At 40.7% G+C, this 27,554-nt stretch overlaps 1 protein-coding gene across 1 annotated transcript in view; it reads right to left on the reverse strand.

The window, feature by feature from the left end:
* Positions 1-27,305, reverse strand: part of ABHD17C (abhydrolase domain containing 17C, depalmitoylase) — a 29,645-nt gene extending 2,340 nt beyond the window's left edge. Inside the window, exons 1-2 of the mRNA XM_075431989.1 lie at positions 26,529-27,305; positions 2,965-3,144 (exon numbers count right to left, since the gene is read on the reverse strand). Coding sequence (XP_075288104.1) covers positions 2,965-3,144; positions 26,529-27,064 — 716 coding nt within the window. The 5' untranslated portion in view covers positions 27,065-27,305. The remainder of the gene's footprint in view (positions 1-2,964; positions 3,145-26,528) is intronic.
* Positions 27,306-27,554: the final 249 nt, after the last annotated feature.

Below are 27,554 nucleotides of genomic sequence, written 5' to 3' on the forward strand. Positions count from 1 at the left end.
GCACACAAACTTCAAAGTGGTGAACAGCAGCTTTCTCTGCTTGCCTTCACGCAGGCACCAACCTTGATTTCCAGACAGCCTTTTCACGTTGGCAGTTACCCCAGTAATCCCAAATGAGTACATAGGCACAGAGCAGTAATGAGCTCTCAGCTTCCTACCAGCTCCACTAACATCAACAAATGGAGGAACTGGCTCAGGACTGGGATGAAGTAGGTGGAAAAATGGGTATCAGTAGTATTTGATTTGACAGAAGGACAAGTCTATTTCTGTACGCTATCTAATAAAAGGTGTTCGAATTTTCCTGCTCCTGAAGAACAAGAAAGCATGCAATTTTGGTAAACTAGAGATTTTATAAAGTCATCAAGACTGCTTTAAATGATTAAAAAGTATGAATCCCAACATACAGTGACTTAAAAACAGGTTTACAGAAGCTTTATGAAAATATAATTAAAAATAAAGATGTAGCACTAATCCTTGTGCATACAAATCTCAGCACTTAGGATTCTGGAGAACCATCATTGGTATTCCAGTAAACAGCTGAGTGTAAACACATTTCTGTCTCTGTACTTCTCCAAAAAAACAGGCTTCATGTCATTTACAGAGGAAGAGTGTTATTTAAATTTAAAATGCAGCCTCTTTCACTTTTCCTGTCTGGAACTTGAGTTGTGTGCAACTATGCTGAATACAGAAAAATATCCCAAGAACATGAGAGATCAGAAAAATGCAGATTTATTTCTTTAATTTTCATCCCCAAATTAATACCATAGTCAAATACAAGTACTTTATAATCAATATGCTATATAAACTGAAGTCTTAAGCCCGTGAAGGGTCTGTCCCCAAGTTCCATGATGCGACAGACATGTCAGCTACGTACAGCTACAGAGATGTTTACATAAAATTTTAGTGGCTAGATACTAAGTTCACTTTTATTGTATGAAACCAGGAAAACCCCTTTCACTTCAGTATTCAGCGAAGAAACTATTTTTTCCACATATATTCACAGACCATTAAGCTAGATAATATTTGTATTTTGCAGAAAATTGGAAAGCATCCCATTGCCAACTCAGCAACTCACAAGGCAGTATTTAAACTGCACATTAGATTCACTTAGTATTCTTAGCCACACCGCTCTGCAGCTAGAAAAATCTACAGAGACCAAATCCTCATGGAGTCCTAACATAAAATGCACACAATAGCGATTCACCGTAGGTGCACACAGAACTATTTGTTTCCCGCCGTGAAGACAGACAGTTGAGCCGCACACATTCACAGAAGCGCACTGCTGTTTGTTTTCACTCCTTACAGTGTCAGTGCAGTCAGACTGACAGCAGTGAACAGCTCAGTAGGGCAAGAACAAAATACTCAAGTGCTCCAGTACATCTGTTGTCACTGTTTCCCCCTCCCACTTTTTCTTTTTTAAGCTGTTATTTGATTTGGCTGATATCAGCTAATCACTGTTACTTTTGTAATCAGAGCTATTTTTAAGGCTTTGTTTTCTTCCCTCTAGCAGAAGCATTTGTAAATATTGGATTTCAGGCTTGAGGATGATGACTGAGTTGGAGTTTAAGTGTTTCAAATTCTGACTGCACCTTCAACAATGTCATTACTTAATTAATAACTTATTTGGAAGAATTCTAAACATGGGGACTAGACATGGATACTATGAGAGGGACTATTACTTGGTCACTACTACTGCTAGCTGTTTTGGCCTACAGATTTATATCTACAGCCTCCCCCATCTTCTAATTTTAATCTGTTGTAACCAACATAAAACAAACATAACAAATGCTATGAATATCCCCTACTACACTTACTGCAAACATGACCTCCTGAAGCAAAGCCAAGCTTTGCACAAGACTTCAGCAAATCTCTGCTTTGTCTTCTCCCTTCCATGGACCACTTGAGCTTTTAATCTGGGTCTGCCCTCACCCCCCTCCAGATCTATATGTGCTGCTATAAAGAGACTGACTTCCCCTCTCACATTCTCCCATAGTTTAAACTGGCTCAAATGAGAAGTTTTAAAAGATTCCCAGAACATCTGCTATTCCCAGGACCTCTACTATTCCCAAATATTTGGATACTCTGATTTAGGTCTGTTGTAATTGCTTTTCAAATGAAACACTAGGCTATACAGGCAACTGTTTTATCTTGAAACCAGGTGTATTAGCTTTCTGTACATAAAATATTCTAGAGCTTCTTAAAACAAGCTCAAAATCTTCAAAAAGAGGGACAGTAACTTACTTCACTTTGGTCACAGACATTAGGATCTTACATGATCGACATTAGGATCTTACATGATCTCCATCAGGGAGGAACAAACACAAGTCTTGGTATCTTTCGTGATTTTATGTGGACAACACACCAAGGATGCAGAAGTGTTTTTACTAATAGGGACCAAAAACAAAGAAATACTAAATGCATTCTCTTGAGATTACACACTCTTGGTTTCTCCCTTTCAAAGCAGCGATTATCTATACCTTTTTCTCTGTTGATCTAGTAAAACAATAGCAATATTTTAACAAGCAGCTTGAAAACAGCACATCCATTTCATATCATATTACCTTCTAAATCAAAGCTGACTAAGATGTTGTGTGTACAATTACTACTTTGTTAGTCATTAGCCTGAAGGACTTAATAGTGCATTATCAGTTTTTAAGCTGCTACTCCAAACTTGACAGCATAAAAATTCTGATATTAACAACCCATAACACAAAAAACAGGAGAAAAATTAGTTGTAAACTCTCCGACTTTATTTGCTTATTGAGCTGACTATCATGTCAGTTTGAGACTGACACCAGCTTCTTTCCTACACGGCGAATCTCTGCTTGCATTTAGAAAGCGTGCATATCTGAAGTTTAAAATGCAGGTGACAATGCAACAAAGTTCCCTGGAAAGTTACACAACTAGTCCCTTTTAAACACCTAAAGAGTATGGAACAAGCCTCTTTGCAGCATTGATACATACCTGGGAAAAGCATCAAAGCAATAGGTTTTCCTAGTGTCAGGAAAAGCTACCCGTAATCCAGACATCAAGGGAGAATGAAGGATTACTGCCGCACACTCGTACCGAGATGCCAGGTCTACTGTAGGGACAGTACCAATGCTCTGACCATACAGAATAATGTTCTCAGGACTAACACCATACCTGCAGAGAAAAGAAACATCCTTTTAAAAAGAACACATTTCACATCACGAAAGCAAAACACAAACTAAACAACAACAAAATAACAAAAGGGGGGGGTGTAAAACCCAAAGCATCCCTCCTACCCATTGTAGCTCTTTAAAATCTATTCCTAGGAGACAAGAATTTACAAGTCTAAACTTTAAAACAGTCCAGTAAAGCAAATAATCAAAATATCACACAGGCTAAAGAGAGCTATCCACAAAGGAATGTCAGTTTGTTCGTTCATCTTTCATGAACGACACTTATCTTTCACTCCGAGGCACAGCAAATTATAAGTTAGACTTCCCCCCTATGCAGAATCACTCAGGAATTTCAGTTAGATATTCTGGAGACTAACAACCTTTCCACCATTAAACAAGACAGTTGGCTCCTCTGCCCACCTTTCTTTCCATGCAGCTAGAACAAAAAGACCGAACTGCCTTGTTAGCGTAGCTAAAGACACCAAAGAGAATAAAAAATTGATAGTTCTGTTTATTTTTCCAATTTCTGATCAGTGTAAATTATTCCTTATTTTCTAGTCCAGTTTAAAATACTTCAAGCTTATTTCTGTAACCATAAAGATACATGATTCCTCAAAACTCAGGCTTCATAGGGAGCCCTGGATGGCTCCTCAGTATTCCCACCCAGTCCATGAAACTGTCCTAGCCTGTGTGCTGTTTCACAGCTGCAAAAGAGTCGAGGATGATACTAATTAGATTGTTACTTAACGTGTGCAAAATATTAAGGAATTTGGAAGAAGCACAGGAGGAGGCGGCAGTGGCTAGGAAGAAGTGAAGAGCACAATAGTATTTGGTCACCACAACTCGTTAGGAAAGCTGCAAATCAAAGCTGTTACCAAGTTAATTACAAAATATTTACCCATAAGATTTCTAGGTATAACTCCACTTCCTGCTGCAAGCTGTACAAAGAATAAAGAAGTGCAGAAGAGAACATCTCTTTAGTGGAAAATAATTTGTGCAGAACAGGTCTTTTTGCCAGTCTACGTGATCTACAGTCCTCCCGTCACTGCTGTGACAATGAAAATCAAAACCTACAGTTTAGGCTATACCCAGTGTACACTTGGAAGGTTTCAACTTCCTTGCCAAGCTGACAGCGAGGTGTATGGCAGGCCTGGATCGTAGCTCTCTTTCAAGCAGCTAAATGACTGGGTATGTGCAAAAGAGATAAAATTACAATGGAAGAATAATTAATTAATAATTAAAATTACAATAGAAGAATAATCTGGTACTAATCATCCAACTGCAGGCTGTCAAGATTGCCTGCTTTTACAATAAAGTAAAACTAGCCCGGATTGTAGCCTCTGTGAAACTGGAATTTTCTTCCTATTTCCATACTGCTGAGCATAAGGGTGCTTTTGGCATCTACTGCAATATGAATAAGCAACTGTACAAAAATATCTCCCTGGAGTAAAATTTTATCCTCTTGGTAACCAAGCAGCAGCTCATGTTGGTGGTCTATCACCACAGCCACGGCCTGATGTTTTTAAAGAGATGTGGTGAAGCTCTTTTAGGAGAGTTTTTTTTCTCCCTTACTGCTAGAAATAGTCCAGCACACAGTGGAGCCTAGCTGATTTTGGTATGCATGTTAACAGGATCCTGGAGCAAAGCCTGGTCCTCGCAGATTTCATTCCGGCTGTTAGGTGGGCAGAGTTGGAGGTAGGTACCTTTGCAGGCAGCACATGCACCCAATCTGTTGATCTACCAGCTGCTCCATCATACTGAAGACAGGCAGAAATGCATCAACATCAGCGAATACAAGAAAATGGGACTGGAACACGATCTGCTACGGGGCCCTTAGCTAGGCATGGAATGATATTAATGCTGATAGGTTTTGCAATACCATCCTGAACTCCAGTATCACAATAAACGGAAGGTCACCTTTCTAAAAGGTTTACAATCTAAGCAGAATATGGAAACAGATGTTTGAATGAGAATCACAAGATAACAGGACAGCACAGGCTAGCAAAATAGTTCCTTCAACAGGTACAATGGCCTTAGTATAGCCATTCTCTTCAACATTTATCTGCTTTGGATTCATGCCTTTTGACATTATTTTGAAATATTCTTGAAAACAGCTCATATTGTAAGTGGAGCACCTTGCTGCAGTGGCAACAGATACTCTAGAAAAAAAATCTCAGTTTCATAATATGCCAGTTGAAGCTGGATTCAGTCTATAGCATCATTAAAAAAACCCAGAGAGATCTCTAAATGTAAAGTAGCCCGTTATCACTAAATAAATGCTACAACTATTCAGTATCTAACACCACAGAAAGGCAACGCGACAATTTTAAAAAAAAAAATCTTAAACTATTAGGACAATGAGTTAGTGCACTTGTAGCCTGTCATTAGGTCAAACGTCTTTTCTGCTTTGTATTCCTACTGACAAGACAACTAAAAGAGTCTCTTCGACTGTTTTAGTTAGGGAGAGTCCAACTTTCCAATACAGAATAGTTACCATAAAAGATTTACCTTTTTAAGCCCTCTACCATTAGGCCATCTGTCAGAAGGTGAGACATCAAGCTTGACGCAAACATCAGCGGAAACAGCTACATGTAAAATTTATTTATTGTGAGGCCAAAGGACGTATGACAACTCATAAGCAAGGGCCATGAATAACTGACACGCACGAGGTTCTTGGAGCTGAAGGCCAGGGCTTGGCTCCATCATACTCCGTTCTTCACAAACGCTGCCCAGCTGGTGACTCAGCAAGCACCATTCACCTGAGTTACACAACGACCTGGGGGTTTCATCTTTAAAATACAGTATCCTTTCAGCAAAGGCTGGGCCCCTGCCCCACTCGCTGCAAACTCCCTTGTGGTACGAGATTCTTGTGCAACAGGAATAGCTATACAGAAAGTGAAACAGAAGAGAGGAAGAGCAGACATAGATAAGTAGGAGGCAATGAAAGGGAAACTAAGTGGCACAGAAAAAGGAAAGAACGTGATAGAAAAAGGCAAAAGACATTCTGAGAAAAGTGGAATCCTGTTACAATCTGCTCTCCTATTAAGGACGCAAGTCCTTCCGCCAGCTGAACAGCAGGTCCTAAAAATACCATCCTCGAAACACACGAGCTTTGGTCTCTGTGGAAACAGAGCTCCGTCTGAGGGAGCGGGAGACCCAAGTTAAATTTATGGGTATGCTCCTGCATTTCTCCTCTGGAGCCCATCAGAGAGCTCAGAACAAGCAGAGCAACACCACAATGTGGAAATCAGCCCTCAGCAAAAGCAAAGTAGGAAGGAATTCAAACAGTTACTGTGGGCATACGCAAAACACTGATTTGACAAGGGGAGAAAAAAAATAATAAGAGGCAGGCATGCTTTTCCCCCCCAAGGGAAGTCAGCTACTGAGAAGTGCAAAGCTACTGTTCAATATGATGCAAGCACTTCTGCTCCCCCTTACCCACAAACACTTGTCAGATAGCAAAGTTCTCCAGCCTAGTCTACTTTCAGTAACCCGTGAGTAGCTTTCAGATTACATTTCTTACACTTGCGGAAACAAACCCCAGCTACCTTCACAAGCAGTACAGCTGTCTGCACCTACAACTTCACCAACTCAAGGCAGGGCTAGCTAACGCACCAACACACTCCACAGCTAACAGTAACACAGGGAGGGGGGTTTGCCCCGTGCTACTGCCTCAATTTCTACAAATTAGGTTTACCAGCAATTCTGCATGAACTATGGTGCACAGAAGTTGGCTGTTAAGAATCCACACCTCAGACTCTTATGCTTACTCCTGCGCAGAGTAGTAAGAGACCTCAGTCACATCAGTGGCTCAGTGGAATGGGGGAGAGTGGGAATATTGCTGACGGCGAGCACAGCACAGGAGGACGGACACAGGAACTTCTAGCTCCATCTGCTCAGCAGTATGGTTGTGGCTTGGGCCATGCCCCACACCAGTTTCCTCATATAACACGGACAACGGTATCAATTGCCTTTGTAAAATACTCACAGCTTTCTGGCTGACAGCACTATGTACAAACTATGTTTTATGATAAAACATCTTTAAATACGAGCATGAGATACCAATATCCCCCGCCTGGCTTCAGCTCTGAGTGATACAGATGGAAAGTTTACCATTGCTATTTTTACACTCTCCTCACTCAGTCAAAAGCGCTAGTGGAATGTTGCTGCAGGGACTACAGACGTGTCATACAGCTGAAGCCCTGCAACGTTCACGGCCAACGTTACAGCATCTGTGCCAATCCTCAAAGGTCCTAAACACATATTCATTAATGAGGCCAGTTCTTTTTCCAGGCTTATTGAATTAGTGAAGTTAACCTCACCATACATTTTTCAGTTTTGAAGTTCTATGGTATTTGCTGTCCCAATATCCCTTACCTAAACTGGAAAGCATATAGAACAGCATGGAAATGGAAACAGCAACAAACCAGTCTTCAAAAACAGTCACAGTAACTATCTAGGCAGAGTGTTTTGACCACACAAACCTCATTTCATAATGCCATCAAGACCTACTGTTTAACTGCTACTAAACTAAGGCAGCTGCTGGTGGTCATCTTCTTCCTTCCAACACGGTATATAAAGAGAAACAGCCAGGAAAGCCAAGGTAACCAGCTCACGCGTCCTTGGAAGGAGGCTGAGTTTGAAGCTGTGCACTCCCCTCTCATGGGAAACACCACCATGAAATAATTCATTTTCAAGACACAAACTAAATCCAGCACACATCAGAAGCAACATAAATCATGCCACATTTGGAAGAAATACTGACTTCCAGAGTATTTTTATCAGAACACGCATGCGCTCAGTTATAGGATGATCTTCACAGGCTATTCTTCAAGTCTGTTTCTTCCTGTTGCTACAAACCCATTTGTCACAACATACTATTCGTTCCCTTTTCATTATCTCTAAACTTCATAATCCAGAGAAATTTAGATCGTTCATTAAGAAACACAGGTAAGTTTTTCTATAGCATCATTATACTCTTCCACAAGATATGCATCTACATTTTCAGAAAAGTGGTTATTTAACCTGGTATGAATCTAAAAATCTAATTTTGGGGGTAGAAAGGAAAACCAAATATTCTCAATCAAGCCAAAACCCCACATGCAGATTGCATATCTTGAACAAGAGTTTACTTTGTAGGACTTTCATGTTAAAAAAACCTCAGCATGAGAAGTTTGGATTATTGCAAGTAATTTACAGTATCAGAACAAAATACTGAATTTCACATTGTGCTTCAAGTACCACTCCGGCATGTCAGCCAAAATACCACAGAAATCACAGCACATTTTCAGCCTAAATACCAACACTAAATTGAGAACAAGACATTAGATTAAGGATTTTTGGTGTTAACCATAACATCAACTGGCAAATGAGAAAAATCAGAATTATTTCAAGATTCACAGGAAACCCTTGCACACAGCAAGAGTCCCTGTGCCAGTTTGTCACTGCCGTTTCCTTGAATTCACACAAAAATAGGTCTAAAATTCTTCACTGTTTTACTGAGCACAATAGACACTGATTCTTTAAATTATGTGATGTCTTTGTTCTCTTCTACCTCCTTCCTGTCCCAAGTCTACAAGTACTATGTGATTCAAGTTTAGGTATAGCACGCTCTGACTTCACATTTTCATTGTCGTAAGAGCCAAAACCAGTCTGCATAGTATTCTGGCTTATGAAGCTAAAAAAAAAAAAACCAAAATTTTTTGGCATATATCCCAGCACACTGTCACAGGAACAGACAAGTAATTCCACCAATGTGTTCACACTCAAAATAATTTCAACAGCTGCCAGTGAAATTTAATCAAGGAATCTGCCACAGTTTTATATCACTATTATTCTGCTGCCACACCAGGCAGTTATTTGGTTATGCCATGGAGAAACCCCAGTGCTAACCAATACAGGCTACCTAATACCGGAGTTACAGAATGAACCTATGACTCTTGAAAATGCCCTCTAAAAGGCTATTTTGGAAGTTCATTATTTGCAAATATCACAATACTACAAGGCTGCTGCACTAGGTGACCGTAGTGCTAATTCAATGATGTACCAGCTCTTCTCTTCATAAAAATAAATGGATCAAGCAGAAGCAACTTGTGGGCACTTCTCAGGACAATCATTTGCACTGCAATAACTTAATTATACTGAAGCATGAATCACTACAACTGCTTCTGGATTACTGTCTCATGATAATCAGCAATCTGTTATCAAATACTGAGAACTGTGCTCAAAGTTCAACCAAGTCCTAACAAGGATATTAAGCATCACTGGTGAGCTCCAGCAACCATGACAAAAGCAGGTCATGTGCACACTGCTGAGCAGTGAAGTCACTTCACGGTTGCCCTGAACAACCAGGGTAAAGGAAGGCTATTCCATGGCATGCTCTGGCACAAACTGTAACATAAATACAGTTTAAATTAACTGAATCATGCCAATCCACACAGAGTAGCTTTGAGGTGGGGTTGGCTGTTTCTTTTTAAATAAAATCCAAACAATACCAGTTCCTCTAAAAAATTGCTCCTTCTTCAGATACAACCTTAAATTACCTTGTGTTCATATGTCTTAAAAACAGGCTCCTGAAGATGTCATGTTTCAAAGCGGGAAACACCTTCCCTAACCAAAGTAAACCTGCTCAGGACTCAGAGCAAAACCAAGCATTCTCAAACAGAAAATCCATTCCCCACCTTTTTCCCCCCAGCTTCACCACTACAAGCGAGTTCTCCCCCTTCAACCCTCATTTTGGTGGAGGATTCCACGCCATGGTAGTGCATCCCCGTGCTTGCCTGGCACCACAAATTGCTGAGCCACCTTCCCAGCACGCTCCCGCCCGCCCAGCTGTGCCACAGCTGGGCAAGCCTGGCCTGCGGTCCATCCATCCGCTGATACCCAGGCTCTGTCCTCACAACCGCTCTCGTTAACCATCTCACAGCACAGCTCATGTGACAACTGCAATCAGACTGCACCTATCCATTCTAATTTTTCAGGCATTTTTCAGAAATAAGAGTCAGAAGAGAAGGGAACCATAAAAAGCATTAAAAAAAATAGATAGTATGCATTATCAGCCAGGACAGACTTCTGCAAACAAGCTTTCTGGAAGATCTCTCTCCCCAGCTAGCTGAACAGCAGCAAAGAGAGGTGATACAAAACACAGAATGGGCAGAAAATATGCAATCTGTGCTTGCAGATCTTTTTTTTTTTTTTTTTGAAGGAGCTACAAAGTAAAGCTTCCTTTGTCTTCTCTTGTACTGAGAACTCCACTGTATTTACAAACACAGCTTTTCACTACCACAGTAACCTACAACACTAAATTTTGGTGTTTGGTTTATGTTAGGTTGCTCATTTGTCTACCACATGTACGAGCAGTTTTGTGTATAAACAGACAGACTTGGAACAGTTGCTTCTGCCTGACTGAGGGTTTGTTGTTACCCCCCTCCCCCCGAGCCAGCAGGGAATGAGGAAACAGTTTTCATCAAGTGTGCACTGAAATTTAAGCAGGAACTTGTGCCATTGGCACGCTGATATACGAGAGCAGAATAACTTTGCCTCCACAATCACCAATTCTTTCATATCGAGTGAAAGTTAGCAAGCAGGCCACTGACAAGGAACACCAGACTCTTGCAGGACATCCAACAAAAATGAGCCATGATGTGGCTGAGCCTTCTGTTTGAACACCTACTTTTATCATTCCACTACTTTATGACACAAGGTGAGTAACCGCCAATACTCAGCGTGCATTCACGCAACGAGAGGAAGGGAGCACTTTCCTAAATGAAGCCCTAAATAAACCTCCCTAAATGTCAGGGTTTGTCTCCCTAATCACACGAGCAAATGCAATCCAAAATCAACGTGAACTGAGAGACAGGAAGTTCGTAACAGTTGAAATAGGAGTTAAATACATGGATATACTCAAACTTAATTCCCACCCCCCATTATTTTCTTTGCCTTGGCAACCTTAGAAAGCAGCTAGCCTTCTGAAGCCAGCACTGTGTCACACAAGGTTATGCTTTTGAGGACACACGCATGCTCTCTACTCTTCATAGCTTCTTGCTTCTCCCAAAGTGCTTTCTTAGCGCAATCTTGATTTACACCATTGAGTCCCAAGACACAACAGGTAGATGGCATACTAAAATGAATCTCTCAGTCCAGTTATTTTAAAAATTGAGCACTGGAGTTAACTTTAACAAAGTATTCTGCATTTAATTAAGATGCTCTGTAGCAAACAGATATGGAATACAGAAGTCTTCAGCTTTATTTATCAAAGACAAGAAACCTTCCTGGCCACTAAGAACTACCTTCATTGACCACAGCATCAATAATTCACAAAAATTCAGTCAGCTACATTCTATTATATACTCTTTACTGTAACTGGTGTACAAAAATCCATATAGCCAGTCACTGAGGTACATTTAAATAACCTGAGATAGCAGAGAAAATTCTGTTACTTTCACAGAGAAGCTCAGTCTAGAGTATCTTCTGGAGTGAGGAATTCATTATCTTCACCCCCAGCTTCCATCTCATCTCTCTCCTGCTGTGGTATTATTTCAGCTGCACACATCGTACTGTGTATTTTATAATACAGCAGAGCTAAGGCAGATGAGCATACTCCTCACACCATTTAACTAGGTGACATTAAAACTTTGACAACCCTTTTACTGTTGCAAAAAGCCTGCAGTTTCACTTTGGATACCCTACACTCAAAAGCTGAAAGAAGAAATAAACCACTCCCTAAAACTACTCCTATAAGGGTTGTTACAAAAAAACAAGAAATATTTTATGATATCTATGTACCTAAACAAAACATCTTTTTATATAAAGACTTGAGGTAAAGCAAGTATGTGTCAACCACTACAGAAACTGTGCTTGAAGAAGAGTCTCCTCTGATTCCCTGGGAAACTTTAAAAAAACCCAAGTGCAAATATTAACACTAGTTATTCAGTCCCACAAGTTTTGTGCTTTCATAGCTGTTTCTAAGATTTCAGTTACTTCCAAACTGGAGAGCCTTGCCTTATTACTGAGGCTGAAAATTCAGCGAGCCAACGCATTCTGGCTCACCTCCCAAGGCCATCACATAACCATCCTCACCACCCTTGGCTCTGCACTAGGAGACTGAGGGTTTACAAGCCTGGAGGAAGCAATTTTGCTGCTCTCCAACAGTTTTCAAAGCTTTTTTGTTCAGAAGCACTGTGTTATCCTTTTAGTACTCTCACCCCTTTGTTGGCGCATCTCTGACACCTCAGCCTTGAGCACTGCTCTTACCCTGACTCCTCATCAAACACTAAATCAGCTTTCTGATGTACTTCCCTCACCTCTACATACCTATTGCACCACGCAATAGTTTAAGGCCACCCTGCCGCAGCACTAATTGCCATGAGCCGCACCTACGCGGGACCTAAACCTCTGACTCATGAGCTGGGATTATTTATCTGAGAAGGAGCGCGGTGGCTTTTGACCCAAGGTGCTGCCTGTTCCACCCATCTCCAACATCTCCACTCTTACACCAGGCAGAGCTCAGCTACTCACAAAGCAGGGAATAATTACTGAGGGGCACAAACCAGAACAGTCAAGACAAAAATCAATGGCACCAATTAAGTTTTCCTTAAACATCTCAGGCGGTAGTTGTGGAAAATACAGTTATCACTGTACAGACATACAACGAAACAAGACTAACCCTAAACTGTAACCAAACTGCAAAGCTCACCTAAAATTTCACACTTCCAGGTTTTCGCAGCTGATCAGCTATACACACTATAATTTAACAAAAAAGGTATTTCCAATCTAAGGATCTTGAAACAAAAGTATACGTAAATTCTGCTAAAGGCAATTATCTACATGATCTAGAAGAATTAAAGGGTTTGCTAAAATGGAATTAATCCTTTGGAGACTAATACTAGGAAGCCTAGATTAAAAAATTCAAAGCAAACCACTCAAAAACTTTGATATCTATAGGGCTTGGCCCTGGAACTACTCAGGTAACTAATCCTACCACTGATTTAATTCAACTAACTACTTCACTTTCTTTCATGTGGTGTGCTTCTGTTTTGTGGTTTCTTTGGTTTTCTTGGGTTCTTTTTCCATTCTTGCCTTCCATTCTCTTCCACCTACTTATTGCAATTTTATTTACATTTCAGTCTCCAAGTAAGGGCTATGTCATCTACATGTTTTACAAAGAACTGTATGTTTTCAAAGATTAACAGCATTAAATGACTAGGTTTGCTATGATTCTTTGATACAGCTTACAAGCCATTAAACGCGAAATACGTAGCATTGATACAGCGTTTTCCGTATGTCATTTACGGACAATTGTAAATATATCCAGAAAACAAGCTGATAAAAAAAAGATTGAAGTATTATTCCCATAATGCTAATGGAGGAGAACAAAGAAAAAGCTGAACTGTCTCAACAAAGAGCAGATGCTTGTAACCGAAATCTTATTAAAGCAGACAAAGTTAAAGCCATTTTCACACTGTTCTTCAAAGATCCCTGGAAATCTGAACATAGTCTCTCCCTCAGAGCACCAGAGCCAGCATCCGAGAGGATTACATGGGAGCTGGAACGGATAAGGCCTTGCAAGCATGCAAGCAGACAAACTGGATGCCTCACTTCTTCCCACCCAGAAGCGTTAGCGTAGTTCTGGCAGTGATCTGAGGGTCTCCAACAGCAAGGGGATGAGAGGGCAGAAAGGCAGGATGGAGGACAAGAACGGCAGAGATGTCCTGATACAAAAGTGATTAGTACCAACGAACTGGTCTAGCATTCCTGAAAAGGACTGACTGCAGATGAATGCATCCGTCAAGTATATGAATATTTGATCAGCCAGCATTATATGAAGATGACTCAGCTGGCAGTAGGATTTCTCCTTCCCTTATATACTTGTATTAATATGCTCAAGCACTGTAGAAAAACAAAGAAAGTTATTAAATAAGACTGGGCTTCTCTCAGAGATATGCAATATCTCAAACACTGAAGGGCTCTATGCAGAAGCCAAGTGAAGAAATGTCATGGCCCGTGTTCTCCAGGAGACCACACATCCTGCTTGGACAGTCCTCTTTTATTCACTGGAAATATTTCATGGTTTTTGAGTTACTCGAATCATTTCCACAGATTTAAAGAAGAAAAGCAGTATTTTCTTTTGATTTAAAAATCAAAAGAATAGGCACTTCCTCTGCACTGACATGTCTTGTGAATCACAAATAGGAAGAAATTCTACTTGGATAAGTGACACTGTAACCTCTATTTCTCCTCCACCCCCAGCTAAGTGGAGAAAACACATACCAATTTTGTAACTGCTCCCAACACTGAGCTTTATTACAACAGACTGAATTTGTACGCACTTTAGCATCTGCTTTCAAAGAAGTGGCAAATTCACAGCCTCGCAGAGAAACACAGCTCTCCTGTGAGTCTCTCCTGCCTTCTTTTAATTACCCATTTTCAGCTAGATTCATTAAATATTCTAACAAAAACCAGGAGTGATAACTGCCAAATGGAAGACAACAGTCATTTCATGACAGCAATCTGTTACTAGAAAAGATTCTTCCAGCGTCTTTTCAGAAACAAGAAAACCTCAGTGTTCTTTCTTCTCTGTGCCATTTTTACATCGGCACTCTGACTTTTAAATCAGACTCATCAATTCCTTTCTTCCTAAGCATCCTCAAGTTCTTCCATTCCTGTCACTCAAAGATAGGCGGACTTGACTCTGTCAGAATTAAAGATCTGCTGCTTCACAAAATCTACACATTATCAAGCCAATATTTAAACCTGTGCTGTTTTACACTCCGCTTTTCTCTTGCGGATGCTCCTGTAATGAACTTTTAGCACAATGAATGTCCAGGCCCCAGTAACAGTCAATATAAAGCTAAGATGGTTAAAAAAATGTATAGCAATCACCAGGATTAACAGCACCAGATATTCTAAAACAGCAGACCCCAGATAACTAGTTCAGAGCTTAAAAATCAAATTTCCTAGCCAGAGCCTTTATCACCACAAACCTGGGGCTAAATCCCCCCTCCCTTCTCCCTGTAAATACTACTTAGAATTGTGCACAATAAAATTTATCAGAGTCAAAGTTTCTCCTGTGCACTTCTGTTCAGCTGCAGTGCTCATGAAACCTGCCTTGTGCTCTCCAGGAACTTGAGAGGTTAGCAGAGCAGAACAATTTACTACAGCAACCGATATTTGCATTTAATCACATGCAAAACCATTAAGTATCAGTAAATTTTGCCTATTTTACAGTAACAAATGCTAATCTAAAAAATGGGAACAGTACTTCTATACATTTAGAAAAATACCAACTTCCTTGTAACTTTCCCAAAATCCCACCAGAAAATTCAGCCCTGGAACCAGGTCATACATACTTACTCAGCTTATCCAGCTATCTTCTATGTCATCATCCGAGCTTCTATGGAGTAAAAGACATTTTGCCCAAATTGTGCAAATCAACAGGTTTTAATGATGCTCAAACAGCAGGCTTTCATACTTTATTTTCTGCCAACATACCCAGTTCATGGGACTAATTGCTTTTGTAGTCTTTTTGGTGAAAGATTTCTTGCTAGTCAAGTTTTTCTCCCCAAAAATCATATGCTTACCAATTACCAGGCACCTACTCCACAAGAAGCAGAAGTACCTAGCAGTGGATCAAGGACAACCATTAATACAGTCACTTAGGTGCATTACTTCAGCTGATGCTAAACATAGAAACTGACCTGCAGATGCACCTTAGAAAATTAAAAAAATAAAAGGGAAAAGAGCAGCAGCTTCCTGATCTTATTCAACATCCTATTTGCCTCTGTGACACAGTCCTTGTAAAGCAAGCAGGCTCCCTACTTGATTGCAGTATCACCAGAGAACAACTGGTTATGCAGGAAAAAATGTTAGCAATTCCAGTACGTGCCACACCGGCACTCCACTGCCTACCAGTAAACCAGTGTAGCATAAAGAAGTCTTGTACTGTTGGAGCTTCTATTTTTGAAATAACAGATAACAGAGCAGTGCTTGGAGAAGCAGGTGTAGTAACGTCTACGTGATGGCCAAATGCCAATTTGGATAGTAACATTTTGGCTATGTAGGCTTTCTGCAGTTCACCATTTCACAACACATGCAGTTTTAGTTACCAGCTACTGCTGTTTTCTCCCCCAACAAACATTCTTCATATTTAGCTCTGCACACAGTTACATTTTACCAATGCATAGTGTTTCCCTTCCTCCTAGTACCACAAAGCTTCCAAGACAGAGGCAAAATAGAAACATTTAATGAGAATTCTAAAAAAAAAAAATATTTAAAGAGGAAGTCTGATCAGTTCTACAGTGAAGAGCAGGAAAGAATGCAGTTCACGTCAGACTCTTGCCCAGAAGCACTAGGAACAGTAGAAGGAAGAAAACAGAGCAACAAATGACAAACAATGCTTGCTAGATCGAGTTCCTCCTCTCCCCCTCAAAATCCCAGTAATAAAACTAGCTAAGTTTAAGCTAACATTGCTTCCTTTATTCCAAATTAAAACTCACTTTGTAATAAAAAAAGAAAAATATAAAATTGCTGTGAATGTCCAACCAAAGAGACTAATCATCTTTGGTTCAGTTTCTACTGCTGCTGATATGCAACCAGTTTAGAACCACAGCCAGGTAAGAAACATCCAAGATCTTCAGGTTTAGTGTTCCTCAGGTTTAAGGTTCCTCATTACAAACATTGTGAAAGTAGATTTTTGGATGGAAAGGGTAATTTGCTGAAATAATTGGAAGGTGCTAGATCTTATTTATATCAATAGTGTCTGTTCAGTGCTCTATGCAAAATGGTCTACAGAACTTAGATGAGCTTTGGCAGAAGAGCACCCAATCTGGAATGGTGGTATATTTAGAGCCAGCTTGCTTAGTACCATCAGAATAAAGGATAGAAAAGAACTCAATAAACCACGAGACTTCACAACCCTTTCACTCTCAACAAAACTGGGCGAATATTGAGGATTTATGACAATCTTATCTTTTACAACAACAATTCAGATCCAAGTTATATTAAAGTATAATCCGTCATCTTCATTCTTTGTTAAAGCAAATACAGATTGAATCAATTCTTTTTAAAAAAAGACAACTATATTTGCGCCTGTATTCCTTCACAGACAGTAGTTTCTGCATTATCAGAAACAAATAACAGGATAAAGAACTAATTTCATTGATTTTATGCACAGGGGGCTTTAGAAGTGCACATCACATTACAAGAATAATTAGTAAGAGCTCAAGGGAGAGGGCAGAGAGTTTCTGTATCAGAGAAACAGAAGTCTGAAAGCTGGCAGAGATTCAGCAGAAGTCAAAGCCTTTCAGGCACACTAGCCAGGCTTAAGGTTAAAACACCACTTAATATCTTAAGCTACTGTACTGACTCCCGAAAGCCTGCTTCTCGCATCAGAGATGACTGCAATGTATGCTAAGTCACAGTGTAATTATTAACCAGTCTAAGGCAAAGGTTACATGTTCATAAGCCAGTATGCATAAGAATAGCAAAACTGTAGCTGAAACACTGTCCCGCCTCTTCTTACAACTCTGGTACTTTTACAGTTGGTTAAACTTGATAAGATGCTCATACTCAGATTGAAAGACTAACTTTTTCTGTAGAAGTATTATTAAGACACATTAAAAACCATGCTTTACTAGAAAAACTGACAAGCTTTTTACAGTAGGGAACAACAAAAAATGTTATGACGCAAATGTGTAATACAACTTAATCTGCAAGCTGAGGTATGTTCCAGTCTTAGGGGAAGGAGGGACTGGCTCTTGACCAGCTGCCTCAAGGTAAGAATTGTCCAGGGAACACCTCCAAAATAAATATTCCATCAAATTAGCTACTTCAATTAAAAAAAAATGAAAACAATACACCAAAATATACACACACTTTTGTGAGAAATGAAGCTATAAAGAACAATCAGCATACTGGAAAAGACTTGTGTAAATATGCCCTGGAGACCATGCTTCAAAACCAAGACCATTTTCTTGACAGATGCCACTTTCCCCAGGCTGTCATACAGCCAACATCCTACTTCAATAAATTAAGTTCATCGGACGTTGGGGATGACTATACAGAGATGGGACAAAGATTAAGATCTGTACAAACAACCCAGTCCAACGTTTAAGGTGGCAAGTTAACTACTCAAAAATTATCTTTAATGTGTAGATGGTTCCATATAATATTTTGGTTGCAAAATGCCAGAAGTCTATCCCTGTATTACTCTTGGCTTCTCTTCCGTTGTGCCTATTATTAAAGATTGCAATTTATTGTATAGTGTAATAGTTAAGACAAAGTGTCTTGTTTAATTTATTATAAATAGCCATTCAGATTCATTGAATAATGATAAAATAATCTGAACCTTACCTCAGTTCATCTGTACACTAGAAAAAAATTCATAGCTGGTTTTGCTTCTTTCCTGATACTGAACACCATTTTTCAAGTTCTACAAGAACACCCAAAGCAAAGTCAACTGAAAGTCAGCAGAGAGGCAGAACGTCCAGAAAGATCCTATAATCTGAGCAAAACCCTTCCCTAACAATCTTATTAAAACATTTCAAGCCATACTATTTAAAGGGTGTTTTCCTGAGAAACACAATGGTCTCCTAATTTTCAGACTTGTTGGATCTCATTATCCATTACTCCATAGCTGTTCATTTGCTGCATGCAAACAGAAGAGGCCACGCCATGTCACAAAGCTAAATTTAACTGGTCTAACATACTGGGATCTTAAGAAATTTGGCAGTGTCCTGTAAAAAAGGAAAAAAAAAATACCTGTAAGCAGGATTTTTTAATCACACATGGCAACAGATCTTCCTAAAAGTGCACCCAAAACTGTCTAAACCAACAATCAGTTTTAAAGAAACAGTTAAAAAAACATTTTCATCTTGAAAGGTGTACCTAGAATTTCAAGACACTGTACCAACAAATAATATTACTGTTGGGAAAGCATACACGAAGATTTTCTTACAGATTTGCGATATCAAAAAAAACGAGGTAACACTTTGACATTACCTCTGAAATAAATTTTTCCCTCTGGACTTTGAGGCAAGTGTACTAACTTCAAACCTCATCTTCCACATCAACATCACTCTTCATTTGTGAACCCATATGGAATTCCCCTTTTTGACAGTTGAGATGTTACAGATTTATTTCATGATTGTAGGGACTTTCCCAAAGATGTGCACGTGCTCATCAGGAGACATGAAACCAAGAGCGGGAAGGCAGGTGGGCACTGAGCCAGATCGTACTGTTTAGCCCTATTGTATGCCTTCATAATATTTGCTTTCATGGTCAACAAATCCAACCACAATTTTTAACATCAATAGGGGAAGCTTTGTTCTGCAAAGCTAACACAGTGCTTAAAAAATATAGAATAAAGATATGGATATAGATAATGCCAGTGTAGCAGTGTCATTATACAACTGGCCTACATTTGCACCCTTCCAAGATTGTCTGCGGGCAGCATTGCTTCACGAGCAAGCACAGAATCACAGAGGCATGCCACAATAACCCATTTTTCTCAAATTAGCCTTTGGAATACAGAATGCAGAGACGTTCCTCAGTCCTTAAGCTGGCACTACGCACTATTCATCCCGTTCTACCTTCTTAGCCCTCTGTCAAAAGCACCTTTATTTCCCCGTGTTCACACAGTTTTCTGGGTTTACAGTCGCACACGTCCATTGCTCCCAAAAGGTGACACATTAAAAAATCCACACCAACAAAACACTCAGTTTGAAAGCAGGAATGAAATTTAGCTTCGTCATCAGATGTCAGGCTGAGCATGCAAGACCAGTGCAAAGTCATTCATCTAAACGCTGGAAAGCAGGACAGTCAAGACGAAGCAGTAGCAAACAGGTCACTGAAACTGCTTATTCAACTCACAAGTACTCAACTCTAAGAGATCTCAATTACCCAACTCGCAGATACAACAGGTTTGCCCACCTATTGTATTTTAGCCCATACAAACCCAAGTTTCTCGAGTTAGAATTAGTTAGTGTTCAGAAATTGTAAAGATGTGCCTTTCCCAGATTCAAGAAAACACAGGCAATCTCTCCTCTTGCACATGGATCAGTGCCTTCAATTTCTCTTAAGTGCAGTGGCAATTGAAACTATCTCCTCCTATTCAGCAGAGAAAAATTTCTGCCCTTTTAGGGGCTAATTGGCAAAAGCAAGCCTGTATGTGCACAAGCATGCTAGGTACAACATATTCGTAGCTTATTTTATGACTTATTTCAACTGTTTCCAATGCAGCCTTGTAATTGATTTATATTTGTGAGGGAGGGCAGAAGGGAGTGTTAGTTATTCATGAAATCCATTACTGGCTTTAGGAAAAACAAGGCTATGTTATTTGTTCATTTACATTATTAGTGCTACATAATTTTGAGATTGCTGTCTTAAAGCCAATAGAGAATGCAACTAAGGGAGTAGTTTCTCAATATTTTGCTTAAAAGTGATTTTGGGGCAGGGTTTAAAAGTTACTATAATCACATCGCCCTCTCCACCAGGCAAATGTCGTATCAAAACAAAATACGAAATTCAGACACACACTACAGAAGTTAAGCGCCACACAGCCTATTGCTTGACGTCTATCTCCACATGAGGAAGCATCACAGGACCAAAAAAAACCAGAAAACTGAAAAGAACCCATTTTCTTTATTCAACACAGAAATATAAATATCCATTTGTTCAAGAAATGTCAGTTTTCCCCACAGAACCAGTTGCTGGCAGATAATCTACTTTTGCAGCTTGAAATGTTCTCCACCTATACCCACAGGTATCTACAGTCCTGGATATCACTGTTACTTGTTTTTTTTCCTTTGCTCTTTTTACTTATGTTCACAAGTAATGGGCTAGTCTAAACTTAGCCCAGCACTTAGAAACACTGCAGAACAGCAAAGTAACAAGGGCTAAAGGTTGAATTTTGGAGGGACTTTTTGTTTTTGAGGTTGTGATGGCCTGGAGATTGACCCTGGCTTCAGAGCAAACCCACTGCAGTTTACACGGTCCAGCTCATACTCCGCTGTTCAGAACTAACTAAACAAAACTAAGTGCTGCCATAAACATGGGCAGGTCAAAGAGCCACCCTGTACCCACTATCAGCAGAGTCTCAAGAGGTGACACTTCTCTAGCCAGAGTGAGACAGGGAAAAAGCTTGCCTTTCTCTTTGTCGTACATGTCACGCAATTCAGTAGCGCTAAAAGCTGACAGAAACTTTCAGTTACTTCAGCATGCAAGATTTAACAACATGGTCCTCCAGAAACCTTTAAGTTCAGTGCTCTGATCATGTTGAGAACCAGGTCCTACAACCTTCGCACAGCAGGTAAACCAACATCTCCAGTTCAGGCAGGTGAATTTCAGGCCTATCCACACCCAGGATAGCAAGTGTTGTTAGCCAAAGGCTCTTTGGCAGCTTATTTTTCTTCCCAAATAACACTAGTTGCAAAAGATTCTTCATAGTGAAAAATCTTTTTTTTTTTTTTTTTTAAACAAGCTTTGATCTTGCAGTACTGACAGAACTAGGGAAATATTTAACAAAACTACTTTTACTTCAGTGACCAAACTATGTAACAAAATGCCTAAGCTCAGTAAACATTCTGAATAACTTCAAACATCAGAGCACCTGTTTGAAACAGTTGTTGGTGTCTGCCCCTGGGTCGCTCATCATCTGAATTAATCTCTGCTCACTGCATAGACAACAGGAATGCTGCATGTTTCTATTTTTGAGCAAAGTTGTACGCTGTTTTTCTTGACGTGGTAGAACAGCCTCTCTAAACAATACTTTGCAGATACCATAGCAACATTATTAAAAAACTGGAAGTGGGAAATACCCTATCAAAGCCAATAACAGGAAAACCTACCAGGTGGTGCACCACGAACAAGGGGAACCCTATTACTCCAAGGCTCTTTACAGCGACTCTGCCAAGCACTGCACTTGGCCATGTCAGGAATTTAGTTGGTAACTTTTTATTAAGAACTCTGAATATTCAATCTAAAGAACTCAGCCTAGATCATGCACAGAAACAGAGTGCTAGTGAAAGAAGATTTTGTTGTGAAGAAAATTAACACAGAAATTAACTATTTTGATAAAAACCTGCAACTATTATTCACCTAGAAAGCTGTGACCACTTCAGCAAATCAGAATGGAGACGAACTGACACAACCTCAGAAGATTAGTTATTGCTCTAGCCTAATCCAATTAGGTGTGTTTCCTAGTTTTACTCAAATGAAAACCATAACACTTTTCCACCAACTCCTGCAAAGGAAACAGCAGTAAGAGGAGACTTATATTCAGCACCACAAATAATAAAACTGCCACATAATAAAAAGATGGCATTTAAACATTACATTTTAGGAAAAAAAAAGTTTTAAAAACTAATTTAAACATTCTAAATTATCTGCTATCCATCGATCAAAAGCCCTTGCATTTTATTCTACCATTTCACAATTCAGTCAGTATGGCATGATGAAAGAAATTAAGCAGCTTAGTGAAAAATGGAAGTGAACCAACGCTATCTTACAGATTGAAACACAAACTCCAATGGACATGTTTTGAGAATGAAGGATTTAAATATTACAGTAACACCTATCATTTATCAAAAGCTTAAATAGAAACAGAACACACTAGTTTATATTGTGCACCACAAGAAAACATGAAGCTATATTTTGTTAAATGGAACAAGAACAGCTCTTCTAGGCTATTTCAGTGCATTTTCTTCACCTCCTTCCAATATCCAAAAGATGCACTAATAGGTTCTCTTCTTTGATACTACAGAAGCAGAGAAAGTGGGGAAGCAGTGCCTTCTTTCATTTGACTGGGATTTTAACACAATTCACAAATCTTCTCTGAATTTTTAGAGAACATACAAAATAGCATGCAATCAACAAAGCAGTTACGGTTTTGTGCTTAAGCAGTGTACCTAAAGCCTAAGTGTGTATCCTGTTTTTAAGTACTGTACATTGTCTTGATGTAAAAGTGTTAGAAAGTTCAACCTTTCCATGTGGAATTCAGGAAAGGGGGGAGGAGAGGATGACAATCAAGTCATTCTGTGCAGATGTTGTACCAGGTCAATCAGATATTAGGATAAGCGTTAATCACACCTCAATAAAAAGCAGCAACTGAAAACCATATGGACCATGAGAGAAGCCAGAGTCCAACACAGCTTCTCTTCAATCTGGTTTTGGAACAAACAGAACAGAAACAGACCAACCTGCCTAAAATAAAAAAACATAAAAAATGTCATCTGAAGCACCAAAATGGAAGATTCTGAGACACATTAGAGAGCAGATGGAAATTTGTTAATCAAGTAGCAATAAATATATATAAAAGCCCAGATTAATTCCTGAGTAATACATGATATTGGAACTAGAGCTACCAAAGCTACAGTTAGGCCTCCGAAGGAACACCTACAAAAACTCAGTTCAAGGGAGTAAAATTATGTCAACATCTTAACCAGGGCTGAAAGACATTTAGCATTCAGACTTCATAGTTAGTAAAATTAACGAGTAAAGTATGGTCTTAGATGTTGAGACATTAATTTAACTAGAATTAAGGAAAATAAGTTACTCTTTAAAAAGACTAAAAGAACAGAGAATAGTTGACACTGATTCTCCAAAGACAGGCTAATAAATTAAACCAAACAAAAAAAACCTTGATGATTTCATTTTTCCTTTACTGCTTACAAGATAGTTTTATAATTATTTGTTACGTAAGGTTTGATACCAAAATGTATATGTGATAGCAAGATCCTCTTTTCAGTACCTTGAAAAAACAGTCAAAATTTGCAGCCATGTTTGCAATCACAGTCAGCTCACCATCATCTCTAAAATTTGGCAGCAATCTGTTTTATCCAAGTGTAGGGTTAATTCCCGCCTTCCTCAGGGCAACTCTCAAAATACAGCGATAAATTAACACTTGCTAAGTATCACTGGTACTTCACAAGCACAATTTACACACACACACAAAAAAAATCTCAGACTTCCAACATTCTAATGATTCATTTCTCCTGCCAGGTGCAACGTCTGGTGGATTCAGAAGAGCAAAAGCTTTCCGCAGAACTTCGCACAGATGACTAAATGCTTTTGATAGCATAGGGAACCTCTCCTATTTTAAGACTTCACTTTTACCTTTGCATTACCGCTCACTACCATACGATTTGGACCAAATGTTAGGAATTTGCATTAAGAATGAAAGCATACACAAACTCTTGGAAGCTACCAACGAACTACTGCAGAAGAAATGGTATAATATGATGTTACCTCAAGAGGCAGACTTGTATTTTCATAGCTGAGTATTTCGCTTAATTGTGAACCACCTGGACTTATTAAAAAGGGCTAAGAAACCATCAGTCTCAAAAGTTGACACTACTGCTTAGAGAATTCATCAGCAGAAAGACTATTGTTTTGGCTCATACCTGTTTGCAGACAGTCACATGTTAATACACAGAATCGATTAACTTTTTTTTTTAAGCTGACATTTTACAGTAACCAATTTCTCTACTGGGCACCTAAAATACTGTAGTATTTCCTTTGGCTCCCAAAAATCTAACCAATGACAACACAACTACTCTATCAGTACTCTGAAGGTAGCACCAAGATGTGGGATTTACAAACATGGCAAAGTAAGAGCTGGCAAATTTCAACCCCTCAAATTACGAAGGAAAACAGAACCTAGATCTTGTATAAACCACAGAAGGCACTCTAGTATTAGACTACAAACTTCCTTCTGTCACACTTTAACAGAAGGAGCCCCATCCTTTCAGAGCAATTTGGGCACGTGTTGGCATCACCTACTGGGTCAGGCCTCTGACGACTTAAGGGAAGGAATCTCTTGTTTCTGGATCTACATAGATCTTAAATACGTACTAAATGCCTGTCAAGACAGGAGCACACCCAGGCCGATGTGAAAGCACTTTTTCAGAGCTCTGGAAGGCTTTAATGCAAAAATATCACCAACTAAACATTAAGTGAAACAGGTGGAAAACACATCAACTGCAGGACAAACATTAATTAGGCTTGGCGTAGACACAGCACTTCTCCTCCCTTAAACTTTATTTACATCATCCATATGCGTAAAAGCAGCATTAAATAATTTATTCTGCATACAGCATATTAAAGTTATTTCTTTACACAAAACTATACTATTCATATTCAAGCAATTTTTTTTTTTTTGAGAGAGTCCTGAAAAATGAGCCTAGAATTTGGTTTGCTCACCAAACAGACAGAACACATGTTACAAAAGGGTAAGTTCCCCCTACACCTTTCTCCCCCGCGCTCTTAACTTGACTTGGGCAGACCAATATTGAAAGCCGTTTCGACTCCACGACTGAACAATCCCCAGATCCTTGAAAAGCCAATTATCTAAATTAGTAACAACTCCTGCCACTATTTTTGAAACTGGCACGTATCCCTAAGATTGACATTAAATACTCGTTTCACGTAAGCCAAGTTCATCTACACAACCCCAGAGCCAAGAACAGAAAATGTTCATTGTTCTTTTCTCTTGCCTCACTGCAACAATTCAAGCTTTTTAAAGCTCGTTCTTTCAGGATATGTTCTGCAAGGTCCTACTTTAACAACCACTTATGCAACAGCAAAAGCAGCTCATGGTTTCTGAGGACAGAAGCAGCAAAGGAGGCCCCGGGATGGCAATCAGCCATACCAAGGAGCCAGAGGCAGCAGCTCTGCTCAGGATTTCCTAGAAGCCAAGGGCTACCTGTTCCTACTGGCCATGCCGCCTTGCCAGAGCCTTCTCATTGCTGCTCCATCCCTTTGGGTGCCACGTACTTCAGCATCTCCTACTGGCAGAATCCCCAGCTCTACTTCCACCTGTCAACGCTTTTTCCTTCCACCCCGCCACCCTACCCAACTTGATAACAGCTGTTTGGTTGCCAAAAGAGAAAGACGTCTGTGTCGCACAAGCTTGCGCGAAATCCCAGACGCATCACAGAACACCAGCAGCTTCTTGGTAAGCACTAGCCCTGGCTGCTGCCAAGTTCAGTCAAAGCTTTGGCTCAGCTGGGTCACCTCTAAGCATAGGCAGTGGTGGGCAAATCTCAAACAAGTTTTTTTTGCACCCCACAAGCTCAAACCGCAGCCAATGCAGTATCTCCTGCTCAAGACGGAGATTTGCAATGGTGAAGCAACGGCTAACATGTAATACAGCTGAATAAACTAAATCTAGAAGCAGCCCAAGGATGAAGGATTGCACATCCTTTTAACAAATGAAGCCATCCAGCAAATCACATTGCAGCTGTTGACGGAACATCTGGCGGGGCCATCGGAATAACTCAAGCCATCCACAAACCCTTCCCCTCCTCCTCCCAGCAGGTTAACTGCGCAGACATCGGACTTACTAGGATTAAACGGAGATAAAGAAATACCTTGTCCCCATTATCCATTTACCTTGTCCTGAGGGCCTGCCAGGCTGCATCAATGTCTGCGTACAGGTTTTTCTCGGAGGGCTTGCCGGTGCTCACCCCGTAGCCAGAGTAGTCATAAGAGAAGACGTTGCAGTTGATGCGGGAGCCAAGGCCAATGTAGAAGCTGCACATCTGGCCCAGGTCCACAGCATTGCCATGCGAGAAGAGCAGGGTGTACCGGCCAGTGGGGGCACAGCGTACGAACATGCAGCCCAGCCTGTTATCTCGAGCCGTGCGGGAGAAGAACACTTCCACGGCATCCAGTTCCCGCTGCGAGTACTGCCAGTCGGCCCGCTCGCTCAGGTGCAGGCTGCAGGTGCCCGACCCCGTCGGGGTCCCTGCCCCGGCAGCCGCCCCGGCCTCCTGCTGCTGCTGCTCGGGCTGCAGCACGGTGTAGGTGGGCTCCGGGGGCAGGAAGGCCAGCTTGGCAGCGATGCGGCTGGGGCAAGGCGGGCAGCAGAACAGCCAGCACAGCTCGCCCAGAGAGAAACCGTTCATTCTGGGGCCTTGTTCAGGCATCAGAGACACCGGAGGAAAATCAACCTAAGCTACGCTGGGAAGAAGTCAGACGGAACTGACCCAGGGGCCTCCTCCAACGCGACCTGCGCGGCTACCAGCTGCCCTCCCAAAACGCAAACAATGACAGGTTTGGAGGAGCTACAGCCAAACCAGCGCGGCTCCCAAAGCCCGAAGACGTGCTTCAAAAAAAACCAACAAAAAAACCCCACAAAACAACCCCACGAAACACAAACGAGGTACAACCAGCCCTTAACCCCCCCACCAGTGAACCCTCCCCCCACCAGCGCTACCGCAGCCCTCTAAACCACCCCCCTAGATCCCCTCGGAGCAAGCCCGCCACACGCCCATGGACGCCTTCAACAGCGAACCCCCAGCCCCACCGCGCCGCTCCAGAGGCGAACGCGGCCCCCCCCGCGCCGGAGCCGGCCCCCCGCCCGGGACCGGGCACCCCCGCCCGCCGAGGGCCCCTCTCCCCCTCCCCGCGCCGCGC

Source organism: Opisthocomus hoazin, chromosome 10 (genome assembly GCF_030867145.1).
Source record: "Opisthocomus hoazin isolate bOpiHoa1 chromosome 10, bOpiHoa1.hap1, whole genome shotgun sequence".
NCBI classification, from domain to species: domain Eukaryota; kingdom Metazoa; phylum Chordata; class Aves; order Opisthocomiformes; family Opisthocomidae; genus Opisthocomus; species Opisthocomus hoazin.